The sequence below is a fragment of the Leptopilina boulardi genome, unplaced genomic scaffold (assembly GCF_019393585.1).
Source record: "Leptopilina boulardi isolate dan_hultmark-lab unplaced genomic scaffold, ZJU_Lbou_2.1 LbouV2_315, whole genome shotgun sequence".
Lineage (NCBI taxonomy): Eukaryota > Metazoa > Arthropoda > Insecta > Hymenoptera > Figitidae > Leptopilina > Leptopilina boulardi.
The window spans coordinates 1,026,830-1,045,444 of NW_026137880.1; the positions used below are offsets into that span (position 1 = coordinate 1,026,830).

Genomic DNA, 18,615 nt, shown 5'->3' on the forward strand with positions numbered 1-18,615 from the left:
AAAAATAAGGAAAAATTGAAAAAAAGCAAATTTTCAGTTCTTGACTGTAGGCGGTAAACCTGTATACCGATTTTTTTCCGGAATTTTTTGATATTTTTGACATTGATTCAGTGTCAAAAATAAAGAAACAAACATGCCGATAAAAGAGATCGAGAAAAAACGAAAGAATGCAAATTTTTGCTCCTGACTCCACAAAAAAAATATATCAATTTTCTAAAACGACCTGGAAAAGAAAGAACGAGAAGATACGAAAAAAAGAAAATTTTTAGTTTGTGACGCGATAAAACACCGAAATAAAAAATTTAAATTTAGAAAAGAAAATCAACGGTTTGCTTTTTGGACATCTTTGACTCTAAAAGAGTTTCAGAAATAAAGAAATTAACGACCTGGAGAAGAAAGAACAAGAAGATTCGAAAAAATGAAATTTTTAGTATTTTATTAAAAAAAACTGAAATATAGAATTTAAATATAAAAGAAATCAAGGGTTTGCTTTTTTGACATTTTTGACACTTAGATTGTTAGAAATGAAGAATTAAACTATCCTGTGGAAAAGGATAAAGAATGAGCTATAAAAAGCAATTTTCCAGATCCCGACTCCACGAAAAAATTTACAATCCCTAAAGCAAAATTGGTGGTTTTTGTTTTTAACATTTTTGACACTGAATGATTTTTAGAAATCAAGAATGGAACGATTTTAAAAACAATGAATAATGAAAATATACAATGCGAAGATTATCGAGCATCATTAAATACGAAAATGTTAATTTTTCTTTCGAAACTTAGAAAGAATTGAATTGAAGAATTCAAATTTCAGAAAAGAAATTGAAATTTTCGCATTTGAATTGATCTTGATACAGCTGTCCTTTAGTTTTGTTGATTGGATCTGCTCTTTTTTTCTCGTTTTTTATCTGAAAATAAATTTTTTTATTTAATGCGGATCATAAATTAATGTATTTAAATTGTAAACAAAAAAAAGGAACGAATTTTTTAATCTTATCACTGATCAATTCCTTGATCCTCTTCCAAACGGCGGTGGTTTCTTCATCATCGTCATCTCAATATCACGATCAGAGAAGAAATGAATAATCTGCGTGCATTTTTCTATAAAAAAAAGCTGAAAATAAAAAAACGAGTCAAAATATGTTCTAAATAATGTTTATAATTGGAATTATACCATACCTTATTTTAAAATTAATTTTATCGTTTTTCAAACCATTAAATAATATTTTTATTCCCTCGAGATATATTTATTCAGGATGTGGCGCATTTGAAGATTAATATTTTTTTATTGCCGTTTCCTGAATGAAAAGAAATAATTTTTATGTCGGTTAACACTTTAAAATTTTTAAAGTATACATTAAATAAATTTTCAATTGTTTTTTTACAAATCGTTAAAATGGATCGCGAAATGGAGGTTTTTTTTTCAATCGAATTACAAAAGCATCCAGTACTTTTCGATAAAAAAGACCCAAACTACCGAAGCCAGTATCGCAGGAGAAAGGCACTTGAGAAATTAGCTGAAGCATCGCCCAGAGTAGTGCCAGGTAAGTCAAAATTGAATTAATTAAATATGCCGTGAGAATGAGGTTAGAATTAAAAAAAATTGTTCATTCATAATAATAATAATAATAATAATAAAAAAAAATAACAATAATAATAATATAATAAATTATTATAGCTTCTGCAATAAGAAACATGATTCTTGATCTTCGCAAGAAGCATTGCCGAATATTTTTTGATTATCCTGAAGTGTCGGATGAGGATCGGGAATTTTCAGTGGATTTTCGGTTTTTAGATAAACACGTTCCACAAGAGGAACCCATGGTAAATAAAAAAAAAATATAAAAAGTAACTAAAAAAATAAAAATAAAAATTTTTTTTATTAAAGAAATTAATTATTAAATTATTTAATTTTAGACATTCGACGTAACAAAAGGAAGAAATTTAATCAGCCCATTCTGGAGAGTTACTAAACAGAAAAATCATCTGATGAAGTATGGATGGTGGTGAACTAATTACCACCAACAGCTGTCTCCACTTTGAAAATTATATTAAACTGTTACATAAATTAATATAAAGATTAACATTTTCGAAAAGAGTGGTATCCTTTTAATTTTACAATTTTCAACAACGGGCCGTTCATTAACGCCTTTTTTTCATAAATTGAAATTTTTGAAAAAACTGTCTTATTTTAGTTTTATAATTTTCAACAAAACGGGATGAAATTTGGTATTTTGACGTATTTTTATGTATATTAATTAAAACAATATAAATAAAATATTAATAAAGCTTAACATTTTCGAAAAGAGTGGTATCCTTTTAATTTTACAATTTTCAACAAGGGGCCGTTCAGTAACGCCTTTTTTTTCATAAATTGAAATTTTTGAAAAAACTGTCTTATTTTAGTTTTATAATTTTCAACAAAACGGGATGAAATTTGGTATTTTGACGTATTTTTATGTTATTAATTAAAACAATATTCAAAATATGCGAGATTGGACTTCAGTATAATGGTCGAAATTTTCATTTGTTAAAATTGAATATATTTTTTCTTTTGACATTGACATGTACGTTTAGAAAAATATTTAATATTTAAAATTATTAAAAATGGATAGAAACATTTATGCTAATTTAAGTGGTGAGTTTCATAATATTAATCTATTTTATTTAATTATTTTATGGTTTTTATAAATAATGGATTTAATTTATGAGTATATTTACAATAAGTTATGAATGTAACCTTTAAATTGATATTTTTTAGTAATTATATTAATTTTATTGATTTCAAAGAGACAGATGCTAATGTTACGATTAAAAATTACAATATAATTAATTGACAATTATAAAATAATTTTTTTATTAAATTCCGTTTATTGTCTCTATCTAAACTGTCTAACCTTTTGAAATTGAAAAATTTTTAATTATTTTTACAACAAAATGTAACTTTTATTTAGAAAAAGTAAATGTCTTTAATTTTTCTGCAAATTTCTTTTTTTATTTAATTTTTCATATTTTTTCTTGCATTTTCTTTTATTTGTTTCATTTTTTCACATATTCTTTCCCTTATAATCTTCTTATCGTCTTGATAAGATTTTAATGATAATGGTTTTCCTTCCCTATTTCAATCGCTCGTTTCCACTTATCTAAATTAATTTGTTTTTATTTTTGGATCATTATTTTTTACCACTATTACTTATGCAAAAAATTTTAAACTTAACACTGGTCTGTTTGAAAACAAATTATACCCAACCGAGGCCAGGCTTGACTCCGACTCAAGGCAAAGCTTTTTCCTGTGACTTCAAAAGGGCGCCATTTTTCATGCCTTTTAGAGTCTTCCTGGCCAGTTTCCGGTCAAGGACCAATCGGGGTCCGGTAAAAATTTTTGCCTAATTATCTCTTCTTTCCGCTTAGTATCCACTTCTTGTGCTTTTTATTCTACTCTTGTTGTCTTTTAAATTTTTAAATTTGTTTCAGTTTTTATTATGTCTCACATTAAAAAATATTTTTAAAGTCATTTCTTATTAGTTGCTTTATTTTTTACAAATTAAATTCAATACATTTAGAGTCAACTCGGAGTCTCATAGTAGGAATGCATTTGGCAGGAAGCAACAATGTGGAAATTGCAAATCAAGTACGATGCTCAGTTAACACAGTTCGTTTGTGGATAAATAAATACCTGCGTGGTGGACTCCTTGCTATGACTGATCACCGAAAATACAATCATCCAATAAGAAAAACTTCTTTGATACAAGATGAAGTAATCAATGAATATTTCTCAGACAATAATCCATTCGCCGCTTCAGCACAATTCGCACACCTTGTACAGAATGATATTAGTTCTGGCACAGTGAGAAGACGTCTAAATGAAATGAATATTAGGAGCCGTCGTCCTGCTTATAAGTTCGCTCTATCTGATGCTCATCGTCGGCAACGCGTAACATACGCCGAGGAATACGTTGAACATCCAGAGGAATTTTGGACAAACATGATATGTATGGACGAAAAAATTTTCTCCACTTCAGCAGATGGTCGTCGACTTGTTTGGCGAGGTCCAAACAGCAGGCTGAATTCGAATTGCGTAGTGAAAAAGCATCACAGTGGCCGAGTTTCGTGTAATTTTTGGGGCTGTACTTCTGTTTATGGAGTAGGAGTTCTCCGTGAAGTAGGAAGAGGATTCAACGCAGCGGCTTACGTTGAAATTTTAGAGAACCATTTTCTTCCCTACATGAATAGGATTTTTCCGGAGGACGAGTACGATGAGGTAAAAGTGTTACACGACAATTCCAGAATCCACACAGCCCGTGTGACGAGACAATGGTTCGCGAATCATCCTCGCATTACTCTTCTTCCTCATCCGCCTTATTCTCCTGATCTTAATCCCATTGAGAACCAATGGGCCATGGTAGTAAGACAATGGCAATCAGGTCAAGACAGAAATATTGAAGAACTGATTAACCATGCTTTTAGAAGTTGGGAAGAAATCGGAAACACACCGGAAGTTGTTACAAACTCTATACTCTCAATGCCAAGACGTCTGCAGGCAGTCATTGACAATGATGGCTACTGGACGAAGTATTAAGTTCCTTCTTACAAGTCAAAGAAATTTATTTAAAGAATTATTGATTTTTGTTTTTCTTAAATTATTTTATTCTTTATTATTTTCAAGGATAATATTTTCAATTAATGACTGACTAGTTTTTTTTATTATTACACGACCTTTTTTCGATTTTTTCAATAAATGCGATTTTTTGAATTTTTAAATAAAATAAGATGTTTCCACTTTTTAGCATTGAATGATTGACTAGTTTTTGTAAACTGTTCATACAATTTTGAAAAAATAAGGTTTTAATAATGGGAATTTCGAAAAAATATTTTTCTTTGATTTCCCCAATGTTAAAAATTAATGTCCTCGAACGTGTTCTAACATTTTGCTAAAAACTAGTCAACCATGTGCTCCAATAATAAATTTTGCTTCCTCATAGGAAGCTTTTTTTTACAAAAATTTTTCAACTTCGATTTTTTTATGTATCTTTATGTTTTTCGACCTCAGGTAAATTTCGAAGCAACTGTTTTCAAGTCTTTTCAAGTCTTGAAAAAAAAATAAAAACTTTTAAAGTCCAAAATCGTCAGTTTTAGCCTCGAAAAAACTGTAAATTTCGAAGCGAGTGTTTTCAAGTCTTTTCAATTCTTTTAAAAAAAATAAAAAATTTTAAAGTCCAAAATCGTCAGTTTTAGTCTCGAAAAAACTGTAAATTTCGAAGAGAGTGTTTTCAAGTTTTTTCAAGTCTTGAAAAAAAAATTATAAATTTCAAAGTCAAATATCGTTCGTTTTAGCCTCGAAAAAACTGTAAATTTCGAAGCGACTGTTTTCAAGTCTTGAAAAAAAAATAAAAAACTTTAAATCCAAAATCGTCAGTTTTAGCCTCGAAAAAACTGTAAATTTCGAAGCGAAGGTTTGCAAGGCTTCTCAAGTCTTTTCAAGTCTTGAAAAAGAAAATTAAAAATTTCTAAGTCAAAAATCGTTCGTTTTAGCCTCGAAAAAACTGTAAATTTCGAAGCGACTGTTTTCAAGTCTTTTTAAGTCTTGAAAAAAAATGAAAAATTTCAAATTATAAAATCGTCAGTTTTATCCTCGAAAAAACTGTAAATTTTAAAGCGAGGGTTTGCAAGTCTTTTCGAGTCTTGAAAAAAAATTAAAAAATTTTAAAGTCAAAAATCGTCAGTTTTAGTCTCGAAAAAACTGTAAATTTCGAAGAGAGTGTTTTCAAGTTTTTTCAAGTCTTGAAAAAAAAATTATAAATTTCAAAGTCAAATATCGTTCGTTTTAGCCTCGAAAAAACTGTAAATTTCGAAGCGACTGTTTTCAAGTCTTGAAAAAAAAATAAAAAACTTTAAATCCAAAATCGTCAGTTTTAGCCTCGAAAAAACTGTAAATTTCGAAGCGAAGGTTTGCAAGGCTTCTCAAGTCTTTTCAAGTCTTGAAAAAGAAAATTAAAAATTTCTAAGTCAAAAATCGTTCGTTTTAGCCTCGAAAAAACTGTAAATTTCGAAGCGACTGTTTTCAAGTCTTTTTAAGTCTTGAAAAAAAATGAAAAATTTCAAATTATAAAATCGTCAGTTTTATCCTCGAAAAAACTGTAAATTTTAAAGCGAGGGTTTGCAAGTCTTTTCGAGTCTTGAAAAAAAATTAAAAAATTTTAAAGTCAAAAATCGTCAGTTTTAGCCTCGAAAAAACTGTAAATTTCGAAGCGACTGTTTTCAAGTCTATTTAAGTCTTGAAAAAAAAATGAAAAATTTCAATGTCAAAAATCGTCAGTTTTAGCCTCGAAAAAACTGTAAATTTCGAAGCGACTGTTTTCAAGTCTTTTCAAGTCTTGAAAAAGAAAATTAAAAATTTCTAAGTCAAAAATCGTTCGTTTTAGCCTCGAAAAAACTGTAAATTTCGAAGCGACTGTTTTCAAGTCTTTTTAAGTCTTGAAAAAAATGAAAAATTTCATATTGTAAAATCGTCAGTTTTATCCTCGAAAAAACTGTAAATTTTGAAGCGAGGGTTTGCAAGTCTTTTCAAGTCTTGAAAAAAAAATAAAAAATTTTAAAGTTTTTGACATTTTAAAAATTCAAAAAAAACGTTTTTTGCTCATAACTTTTAAAATGTTCAGATACTTAAAAAAAATTTTTGTAGAGTTTTTCAAGACGAATTTTTTTACCTATTAGCGAACTTTTTACAGTTATTTAATCCAAAGTTATTGGCATTTTAAAAATAAAAAATTTCGAAAAAATCGACTTTTTTGGATAATTTTTTTAAAAATTTTTAATAAAACTTAAAAATCAACATAACCAACTTAAAGAATATCTGAAAACGCATCGATTGACCTATTTGCGAACCTTTTACTAAAAAATATGTCGGAGTTATGAATGTTTTAAAAATAGATAATCAAAAATCTTGAAAAATGGGACTTTTGGTATTAAATTAAATTTAGATAATAAATATAATTTATAAAATCATTAAAAATAAGTCAATTGACGTAAAAAAAATCTCCACATGAGGAAGCAAAGTGTTCATTCAATGAACACAAAATTTCATACAATACTTTAACTTGGCAGCGGTTTTTTTATTTTTATATTATTGAAATTTTTGTAACACATTTTAATACATATTTAATTAAAACTTGCGTACTATGGGCAGCAAAAAAATTTAAAATTCCTTGGCCGTCAAAAAGTTTTCTTACACCTTTTTCTAAAATTCAAAAAAAATTAATTCTGGACAGCAAAAATAAATTTTTATTAATTTCTCTATTATTAAACATTTATTTCATTTAACATGTTTTATCATTCAGTCAAAAAATTGCAAACCGTAAGCAGCACAATTAAGTTTGTTTTCGAATTTTTCTTTTTCAAAAATGTTATTATATCTGACAAAACTAATTTCTGATTCCTAATCAGTGACCACGAAAACTCCATAGTAACATTTTTCAGGCCTTGGACCGATTTTAAAAAAATTCGTCCGCCATCTTGGTTCCTCCATCTTGAATTTTGAAAAAGTAACTACTCATTCCTAATCAGTTACTCCGAAAGCCCCCGAGTACTTATTTTTATGAAGCTACTCATTTTAATAATTTGCAAATTTTTTTAAAACCTTACAAAAAAAATTGTTTATATTGTTGTAATTAAAAAATTGTTATTTATTTATTACATTATAAATTTTTTATATAGTAGAATAAATTTGTGTGCCGTTGGCGTTTAAAAATAAAAAATAATTTGATTTTTGACAAAGTTATGAACTTTTGAATTCAAAATTGATTTCGAACGAAACCGCTGGGCCTTAAGAAATTGAACTAGATAAGTTTGTGGAATTATGATATATTTTTCGGTATGAAATTTCAAACAGTTCAGATTTATCATTATTTATCATCTCGCGGAGTATACGCAACCGCTTTTGCCACCTCCTATGTATATATGTGACCGTCCCCGAGAGAAGGGACCTTATCTACTCTTGACTTAAGGTCCCTTCTCTCGGGGACGGTCACATATTTTAAATAAGAATCCTTGTAATATTTTAAACATAAAATCAATGATTGAACATTTTTTAAAGGATGAAATTATAATTTATTTTCAAGAAATCATAACAATATAATGAAAACTTGTAATTTTTATAAATGAGAATTTAAAATATATAACGCATTCCATGTTTTAACAAAAAGAAAAATAATTATTTCAGAAGTTATTGAAGAACGTATTTTAAGTGAAATGAAACATGAAATTATAAAATAAACATAAAATTGTTTTTTAAAAATGAATCCACTACTTGGTTCTTTTCCCGGTTTTGTATGTAGTTTCTTAGAAACGAAAATGTTTCAAGAAATTGTGAATCGTTCAATGATTTAGACTCCTTCCTTGAAAGTCTACTGTAGTTATATCTGACTTTTTCCCATAATTCTTCTACTCCGCCGGCTGTCAAATAATATATTAATTTATAATAATAATAATAGTAATAATAAAGTTAAAAATTAAATTAAAAAAAAATTATTTTTATAAAATTTTATTTTTAAAAGAGTTAAATGACATAAAAGGAAGAAAAAAAGGAGACGGCCACTTGCGGGCTGACTGTGCTAGTTGAAATAAAAATCACAAAATAAACATAAATAAAAACATATTTAACCTTTTAACCAAAAGTAACTGTCGTCTTTCTCTTGAATACGTTTCGTAATTTTTTCAAAAGCTTCCTCGACATGTCGGTTTCGATTGCCATAACGGGGAATACCCGAAAATGTTTTATCATAAATAACTTTTTCTTTTTCCAGTTCACCAGCAAGAAGTTTTAATAGTTTTTTATCCTCCATTGTGCTAACGTTTAAATCATTTACAATTTTAGGTTAAATTAGTTTAGAATTTGAATTTTTTGTAGTTTTAAATAGAAAAAATTATTTTCTCCACATCCAGTTCACCAACTTAAAAAATTGAAAAGAGGTTTTTTCATCACGAAATAAAGTATTCAAATAGGATTGTATAGCTTAAAGATTGTATAGCTGAAATAAAGCTGAGGTCTAAAATGATTTTTTTACGTGTCTCCACAGGGTTGCCACGCTTTTCCGTTATCACAATTCCCTGACTTTTCCAGGTTTTCCAGGATAAAAAATGTAATTTTTGCAGAATTTTTTTGGTAAAAACCAATTTTATAAAATCCAGAAATAAAATTAAATTCATAAATTTATTTATTTATTTTTATTTGGTCATCCAATAAAGGGTTTAAATTTCTAAAATCATTTCATTAAATTTTTCTCTGATCTATTAATAAAAAATTTTTTTTCACTAATTCGATCATTAGTAAAATCTAACTAACTCATAGAAAAAAGTCAGTCACTGATTCAAATTCGTCAAAAATTTGCCATTTTCCAGGTTTCAAAAGTTAAAGTTAAAAATAATAAAAATTTTAAAAAATTGAAACTTAGACAAAAAATATTGTTAAAAATAAAAAAAATAAAAAAGAGTATTTCAGAAATATCGGAAGTTGAATAAAATTACAATTCACAAACAATTAAAATTGAAAAAACAATATTCCGAAAAATAAAAACTTAGAAAACCAAATTTTAGAAAAATCGCAGTTTGGATTTGCCAAAAATTCAAATTTATAAGAGTAAAAAATCCTGAAAATTGGAATTTAAATGAAAATGAAGTTGAGAAAAATCTAAATTTTGGAAAAATGAAAACGACAATAAAAATTGTGAAAAATCAAAAAATAAGGGGAGATTTTTACAAATACCGGAAATTTAATAAAAATCAAATCCTCAGACAATTGAAATTTAAAAAACTAAATTTTGAAGAATTGAAACTTGGAAAAATCAATTTTCAGAAAAATTTCAGTTTAGATTTGGCAAAATTAAAATTCAGAAGAGTATAAATTTAGAAAAATCAGATTTAAAATGAAAATGAAGTTGAATAGAATGAAAATTTAAAAAATTGGAAACTATCCACAAAAAGTATTGTAAAAAATTAAAAAATTTAAAAAGGGAATTTTTCAAATACCAAAAACATATAGAAAAAAGTCATTTACTGATTCAAATTCGTCAAAAATTTTTCATTCTCCAGGTTTCAAAAATTAATTCCCGAATTTTCCAGGTTTTTTCAAGGTTAAAAAAAATTCGCTGACAATTCTAGGTTTTCCAGGTCGCTTCCAGGTAGCGTGGCAACTCTGCTCCAGATTTCTCAAAAAAGTTCCAAACCAATAGTTGTGCATGTGCAGTTTGCCTTTTAATTCCTGCAAAATTAAACAACGGTAGCTAAATAACCTATTTTAATGTTAAAAAATTTGTTTTCTTATATAATGATAAGTGTAAAAATTTATGTTTAACACTTCAATTATGTGTGTTGGAAAGAAATAGATATTTCAATTTTACGTCAATAAATAATGAAAAATTAAAAACAACAACATAACCGTGAATTATCAAATTCAAATAAATTAACATGAAAAATGCAAATATTATTTAATTATTTTTATTAAGTTTAAACAAACATAATTTAATATTAATTTAATTATTTAATTTAATTGATTTAACAATAGATACAGCCTAAAAGAATTAAATATAAATTACTGAATTTTTTAACCTTAATTGTTTGTTTACAAATTATTTTGCCACTTACCTGTAATTGATTATATATAATCCTTATTTGCATTATATAAAATTTTCTTCTTAGCAAACGTGTTTAATAACTTTGACATTCAAATCTGATTTTATTTAACTATTCACTACACAAAATCTGCGAATAGAAATATTCGTATTATCAAAACAATCCCTTCGAAACGATGACCCACGATGACACTCATTCATATGACAGCTACATGCGCATAGAGTGCCGAATTACAAGTTCGACCACAAACTTTCAATTTTCTGCAGCAACTTCAAGCACAAGGCATCCGTGGATTTTACTGTATCGATCGGATGTAATAAAAGGATGCACGTGAACGACTTGAGCGGAATGGCGTTCCAATTGGAATTGCGCATAGAGGTGATAGATCTTTAACTTACGAAAACCTAGTATTCCTATAATTTGTTATCAATGAACACAAATGTAACACGAATCAAAACAAATTTAATTTCCTTTTGAAGCAAAAGTTTAAATTTGTGGATGGAAATTGGAACGCCATTTGCAATATATATTAAAGTTGTCGCTTAAGTGGTTAGTCGTCGACAATAAGTATTGTTGATTTTTTTCAAGTACCTAAAATAATAAATATAATTTTTATTTTCAGAAATATTATTTATATATATTATAATGCAAATTATTATTATATGAAACAAATTGATACTAAATAAATATTATTTACCTTTTGCAGGAGTTTGTGACAAGATTATGTAACTACAGAATTCACTTCCCAGTAAAAGTATATTATTATGATTTGATTCTTCTTCAACTTCTATAATGCGCAATGCATAGTCCATTTCTTTCTGGGTAACCACTAATAAAACTTTTGTTTTCGCCAATAACTTGTGTTCAGTCACTTTCGCTATGATGTCAAAAGTATATATTCCTTGAGAAATCATTTTTGTAACTTTTACTTCTCCAGAATTTGGGTCAATAGTAATTTTCACTTCCTCATACACTATTTTTAATTAAAAAAGAAAAATACAGTTTATAATGTTTTCCACAGCAAATTCGAAATTCATCTGCAATTGTATCTCCGTTTTTTTAAAACTTTTTTTCTTTTAGTAGTAATTAAGAATAGCTTTCATGATTTTTTTCAAATAGGGTCTGAATTCGTGAAATCAGCACAGAAGATAAAAAATATTTTTTTAAATCGAAATATAGAAAAAATCATTTTTTTAGACAACAGAAATGTTTCTACCAAGCGAAAAAAAATATTTTTTTTTACAGAAGTTATTGCAGAATGATTTACTTGTTAAAAGTAATGATAACAATTGTGTTGCGCGGCATACAGCATCGGCGAGACGCTCACCCGTACCATTTGGGGCGCGCGATTTTAATAAGTCTAATTAATAACCCCACTTAAATTTTCTCCACAGATTTCGACTCCTTTGATTTTAAAGAGTATTTTACGATTTTTTTCGACTTTTTAAAAGGCGCAAAACATAAAAAAATTTGTTTATAAACAATTAATTCAAAAATTATGAAATTTTTTTTTAATTTCTAATTTTATACGGAAGTCTATTTCCTTCAATTTGTGTAGCCGTTTGATTTATTGAAATGGGTCCATTCGTTTACGAGAAACAAGCATTTGTTTAAAAAATGACAAAAGAATCATTCTGCAATAACTTCTGTAAAAAAATATTTTTTTACGCTTGGTAGAAACATTTCTGTGGTCTAATAGAATAATATTTTCCATATTTTGATTTAAAATAATATTTTTTATTTTCTGTGCTGATTTCACGAATTCTAACCCAATAATTTTAGCAAGCTTTTTTTGAGATACGAAGTTTTCAAAATTTCAAAATTTTAATGACTTTTAATTTTTGAATGCTTATAAGTTCCTTAGAAATGCATCATTTGTAAAAATATTTTTTCAAAATGTGTGTTTTTAAACGTAGGGGAGATGTATGCAGGTTGAGACAGTTAGATATTATTTCGTATATAAATAATAATACCACAGATTTAGTGCACTTTTTTACAATGTGTATGAAAATATTTTTATTTAATAATTTTTTTCTTTGACAATATATATATATATATATATAATATATATAGTAAAGATGTTGAAGTTTTTTGGATTTTTTATATAGTGGTAAGATGTTGTGTTGTTTGAGGTATAATACATATTTATTTATTATTAAATAACAATAAATAAATATGGATTATACCTCAAACAACACAACATCTTACTACTATATATATATATATATACTTATGGTTTAAAATGTGCTGAACACGAATCCGATGTCAAAAATAATTTTTGACAGTATCCAGCTATCAAAAATGCCGTCAAACTTTTATCAACGAGAGTTTATAAGGGTTTTTACACTTATTTACGCAACAATGGTTGTTCTTCGAAACATTAAGTAGAAGAGATGTATGCAGGTTGCCTGGCTGAAAAAACTTGTACAAGAAAATATACAAGTTCTTGTACATGTTCATTAATGAACTTGTACATTTTCAAATAATGTTCTTGAACAAGTTCAGAATCCGGAATTGAGACATGTTCTTGTATCAGAACTTGTACAAGATCCTGGACAAGAAAATATACTTGTACAAGAAAATGTACATGATCTTGTACATATTTGTTGTGCAGGTTTCGTGTACAAGTACTTTTACATGAACACGTTTATGTTCTTGTACAAGAACATTTGTTTAAAAATGTTTTTGAAAAAAATTTGAAAATTTAATAAGCTATAATTATTAAGACTCTTCACTTACGCATGCCTAAAATTATTGCGCAGCTGTGAAGGCTTAAGTGCTCTAGATTTTAACATTATAGATACTGAAGGAGAAATGTTAAGTGATAATCATATTAATGAATTTGCACAACTATTGCAAAGAGTATCACAATCAGTTTTTGATATGCTAAACTCTTTGTATTTGCAAATTCTTGATTTAGTTATTCCGACTAACAGAAATCAAAAGCATATTCGAATACTTTTTAGTGGTTCTTGTAGTCTTGGTCATTGGATTTGCACTTATTATGATGGATTAAGACTTTATATTTATGATAGTCTTAATAAAGGTTGTTTAAATGGTGTTGATTGTGGAATATTTGCATTAGCATTTACAACATCTTTTTATTTTAATATAATGCCGAATACTCTTGATTTCGTAGGCAGGGAAAACGTAATCGACAAGAAACAGAAATTGAAAAGAAAGAGCGTCAAAACAGAAATTTGCTATGTAAAAAAAATTATTAGAAACAGAAATTGAAAAAAGCAGCGTCTAGAAAACGATTTAAAACGAAAATATGATAAAATTATAACAGAAACAGAAAGTGGAAAAAAGAGCGCCAACAAAGGAATTTAGAAAGTAAGAATAAAAAATTGTGTTTAGAAACAGAAATCGAAAAGAAAAAGCGTCTAGAAAGAGGCGAGCTAATATACATAAATGTTAATCTTACCCCAATACCAATGAGTATGTTCGATCTTGCTCGAAAGATCGACGTTACTAACATCATTACATCACAAGGTAAAATGTCTAACAAATTAAGAAGTTGCTATGACTAGTATAAAATCAAGCTGCTGAATAAGAAAGCAGCTGCTCGCTTTCATACAAGTACTGCAGATCCCAATATACTGCTCTTCTTTCTCATTCATAAAATATGCGCGCTGTAGCGCTGTAGCGCGCATATTTTGCTAGTATATATATAAATGCGTATATTCAATTGTTATTAATATTATATTATACAATATTTTACATAAGGTGACCATTTTCAAAAGGCCCCAATGCGGGACGCCCGAATCCCTATCCTGAAAAGCAAAAAAAAAAGGTCATCCAACAGGAAAAGCGGGAAAATAATAATTTTGAAACAATACAGATTAAATGTCAATTAAACTTTAATTATGATCACTTTTTAAAGTACAATTACGCGTATTTTTTGGACGAATAAATTTGTCTTAGAATTTCTTCCTTATTTTTGACAAAATTATAAAATATTTCAACCCATCTTTGGTCAATAGCGATTTTTTTTTCATTCCACTTATTAACTTTGTTTAAAGCATATTCTTTTACATAAGACAATTCGTCGAACAAGTCGTTTTCGTTTATTTCGAGATTCAATGAATGCACCATTTCTTCATAAGTGACCGAGATCTCTTCCCATTGCGGAACTGTAGACAAAAGTACCCAATTAAAGCTATTACCGATTTGAACATCGTCAAACCAACTATCTTAATAACTTAGACAGTTGTTGTAAAACAATTTTACTTGCGATTTAAACCATTCCTCATTTATTTGTCCCTCTTCGATTAAAAAGTTCAATTTTTGTCGCATCGTAAGTGGCAGAAAACCACTTTCTTCCCGGTCACTTAATTTTCTTTTTAAATCATTGATAATTCGACATGTTTCCATAATTGTTACTTTTTGTCCTTCGAGATCAACAACAGTGTTAGAAAATAACGCAGCCTGATTGTGAATAAAAAGTAACCATAACTCGGATGATTCATCGTTAAAAAAATTTCGAATGACATTTGGACATTTGTCTAAAGACAAAAAATAAGATTTCAACTCGTTAAACAATTTAAGAATTCGCCCTACTGCCGGTAAAAGAGCTAACCAACGAGTATTACTGTACCCTGAAAGCTTCTTATACTCAATGTCAACTTCTTCGCAAAATTCTTTTAGTGACTCGACTCTGACTGTATAAATATAAAAGGGCGAATAGATTTTGACTACAATGTTTTCAATATCAATTGGTAACAAATCTGCAGCGGTTTTAACTGTATTGTGTACGATGTGTGCAGTACAACCGACTCCGATAACATTTTGACTAAGTTTGTCTTTCAATTTGAAAAATACATTGTTTTTGCCTTGTCGAGCGCGACCTCCGAAATTAGCGTTAGTATTGTCAGCTCAATAACCGGCTAATTTTTCTTTTAATTCGTGATTCTCTAATCGGTCTAGCAAATACGTTACAATAATGTCAGAAGTTTCCCCAGAAAGAGGTGCAAGGTCTAAAATTTTTATTTGAGTTCCCACTTTTGGAGCGAAATATCTAACAAGAATTGGAAAAAGTTTCAAATCTTTAAGATTCGACGAGTCGGTATAAATAGAAATGTAAGACGCAGACGACAATTCTGTTTTTAAATTCATCTGAGCATGCGGTGCTAAAACGTTCACAACGATAGCTTCAGTCTTTGTTCTTTTACATGTAAATTTTTTTTCGAAAAGAATTTGTATAAGTCTACTGGTACAATCCATGGATCTGAAACTATGGTTGTGAGTTATAGTGTGATAACTAAGAACAGCTTCTGCGACAGAAAGTTCCTTTTCTTTAGACCCGAAAACGTTCTTTTTTATGAAGAAATCTGTTACCTGACTGGTAGATGCAGCTTCTTTTAGAGCATTTTTGTGCTTATCCGAAGCATTGTGTCTGACAATATCAGTTTTTCCGCCTGAGGAAATGGTAAAGCCGCTTTGACACGTTTGACAGAAAACTTGCGAATCCGTTTTAAATTTTTTTATATGAGGATATTCCGCACCCAGTTGATCTGTAAATTTACAGGAACGTTTATTTTTGACTGACTGCATTTTATCGTTCGGCATTATCACGGTATTATAAACATGGACAGAAGAGACGAAGAGTAACGAGAGAACTTTAATCCGCTATATTTCTATATAATTATATGTAATTGTTATCTTCTAACTATAAATCCATGAAAGCCTAGAAAGAAAAATGTCATGCAACTTGCTGTTTATAGTTGAAAATAATATTACTATTAAAAGAAACAAAAAATTTCCAAATAGAATATTCGCACACGTAACATAACCTCAAACTTTATAATTAACCAGTGATTGGATTGAAACTTATGTATTCTAAATTTTATAGTTTATCTTTTTAAAATAACAAAATAAGATAAATTCCATTAATTGTTTGATTGTAAAAAATTGACCCTTAAAGAAAATAACAAAGTCAAAAAATCAATTTCTGACGAATAATGCAATCTCAGTTATGAATTATAATTATGATATTACCTTGTTGTCTTTGTAATTTTGATCGACCGTCATTGTTCCTTCTATTACCACATTTTCGTTTCATGTTTTTTGAAAAAATCTCAATGATATATAATTTTTTCTCAATAAAACTTTTAATGATTTCTCAATATATATTCTTTATATATTTATAAATGTCTTCGATTACAACCACGAATAAACAACACAAATTAGTCATAAACATAAAAACTAAGATGGGAAAATGCATTAACTTAACTGTATCTAAATGCAAAATACGTAATATTCGGTAAAAACGCAAAATAAAGCATACAACGGCAACAGCCATTGAGGTGTATTTCTCTCACTCCTATGTGTTACTACGCTAACCTCTGAATGCAGTACATTCTTAACAATTTTGCGGGATATGCGGGACTTTTTCTAAAAATGCGGGACGTTTCGCGGGACGCGGCTCTCAAATGCGGGACAGATGGTCACCTTAATTTTACAATTAATACCCAAGCAGTACGGTATATCCCATGAATATCCCTTGAATACCACCTTGGAATATTCTCATGATCTTCCATGAAAATCAAAATGTTTCGCCTCATGGGAATATTCCACGGTGGTGTTCAACGGATATTTAGAGTATATACCGTGCTGCTTTGGTATTCGAATATTTAAAATATATTTTCCTCTTTTTTTATATAATGTTTATTAATTACATTTCGAAAAAGATTAATTGGTTTTAATATATACTTATTATTCTTTCTTCGAAGTAATCGATCCTCATGCTTGAGCCGCGATATTTCGTCGAACATTTGTTTTTCAAGCGGAGTTTTTAATCCACTAGAAAGAATAGGCGTCCGACAATATTCAAGGCATAAATTCGCTCTTTTCCGTGTTTCAATCGGAGGAGTAGCAACTTCCACAAAATCCATTTTTTCAGGGGTGTTGTCCCTAGGAGCACGCTGTCCTTCCATGATTTGGTTGTCATCAGCTTGTGGGTGATTTTCTTCGCCCAATGAGATGTTTGAACATTTGTCTTTCACATTTAAATCTTCTATCTATAACAAATTGTGCTTATTAAAAAACTATCCTAAAAATGAAAAAAAGTATAAGCCATTCCATTTTATTTCACCTATAGTCGTTGTGGCCTATTTTTAGAAAAATTTTATATTTCGTAATATTAACTTTTAATATGCGTACAATTCATTTTTGACAATTATTTTTTGAAATCTTTTTTCTTTATGTTGAAATTTAGTTCTTAAGTTAAGTTGCACAGAAAATAGGTTAGATGACAACTTTGAAAATTTAATAAAAAAGAAAAGAAATAATTGGTAATTTTTTTTTTCATTGATATTTCTGAAAAATAGTCTAATTTACCAATATTAATCGATAGATGTGTAAAAAAGGCCAAAATACTAAATAAAAATTATTATGCAAACTTATAAGTTTGAATATTAATTTAATAATAGTATAATTATAATGAATATAATAATATTAACATATTAAAAAAAATAATTATTATTATTATGTATTATTTTTTACGTAGTATTTTCGTCTTTTTTACACAATTATCGATTACTATTGATAAATACGTCTTATTATTAATAAATATCAATGAAAAGAAATTTTCCAACTAAATTATTTCTGTTCTTTTTTATTAAATTTTGAAAACGGTTAAAGTTACCTATTTTCTCTGCAAATCAACTTAAAAACTAAATTTCAAAGGAAACAAAAAAATATTTCATAAAATAATAATTGTCAAAAATGAATTGTACGGATATTAAAAGTCATTATTACGAAATATAAAATTTTCTTAAAAATAGGACGCAACGACTATAGGTAAGATGTAATGGAATGACCCATATATATTGAAAAATAAATTTTTATAAAAAGTTTTAAGAAATTATATTAATATCAATACACATCCAATTTCTCTTTTTTAAAAATATACTAACATAAAAAAATTATTAAAAATTTTGAAGAAGAAATATACTAAAATTTTTTATATGTATTGAAGATCTACTC

General features: G+C 28.0%; 2 protein-coding genes across 3 annotated transcripts in view; both read right to left on the bottom strand.

The window, feature by feature from the left end:
* Positions 1-18,615, bottom strand: part of LOC127283887 (protocadherin Fat 4-like) — a 232,664-nt gene that overhangs the window by 171,694 nt on the left and 42,355 nt on the right. Inside the window, exon 3 of the mRNA XM_051308999.1 lies at positions 11,324-11,599. Within this exon, the coding sequence (XP_051164956.1) occupies positions 11,324-11,599 (276 nt within the window). The remainder of the gene's footprint in view (positions 1-11,323; positions 11,600-18,615) is intronic.
* Positions 8,083-9,467, bottom strand: LOC127283890 (uncharacterized). Of its 2 annotated transcripts, XM_051309003.1 has the most exons (3): positions 9,063-9,467; positions 8,660-8,948; positions 8,083-8,451 (listed from the first exon to the last, which is right to left on the bottom strand). In XM_051309003.1, the coding sequence occupies exons 2-3, from the start codon at positions 8,838-8,840 to the stop codon at positions 8,261-8,263; spliced, it is 372 nt and encodes a 123-aa protein (XP_051164960.1). In that variant the 5' UTR covers positions 8,841-8,948; positions 9,063-9,467; the 3' UTR covers positions 8,083-8,260. The 2 variants fall into 2 exon arrangements, with proteins under 2 accessions (XP_051164960.1, XP_051164959.1); XM_051309002.1 differs by having other exon boundaries at positions 8,660-9,467.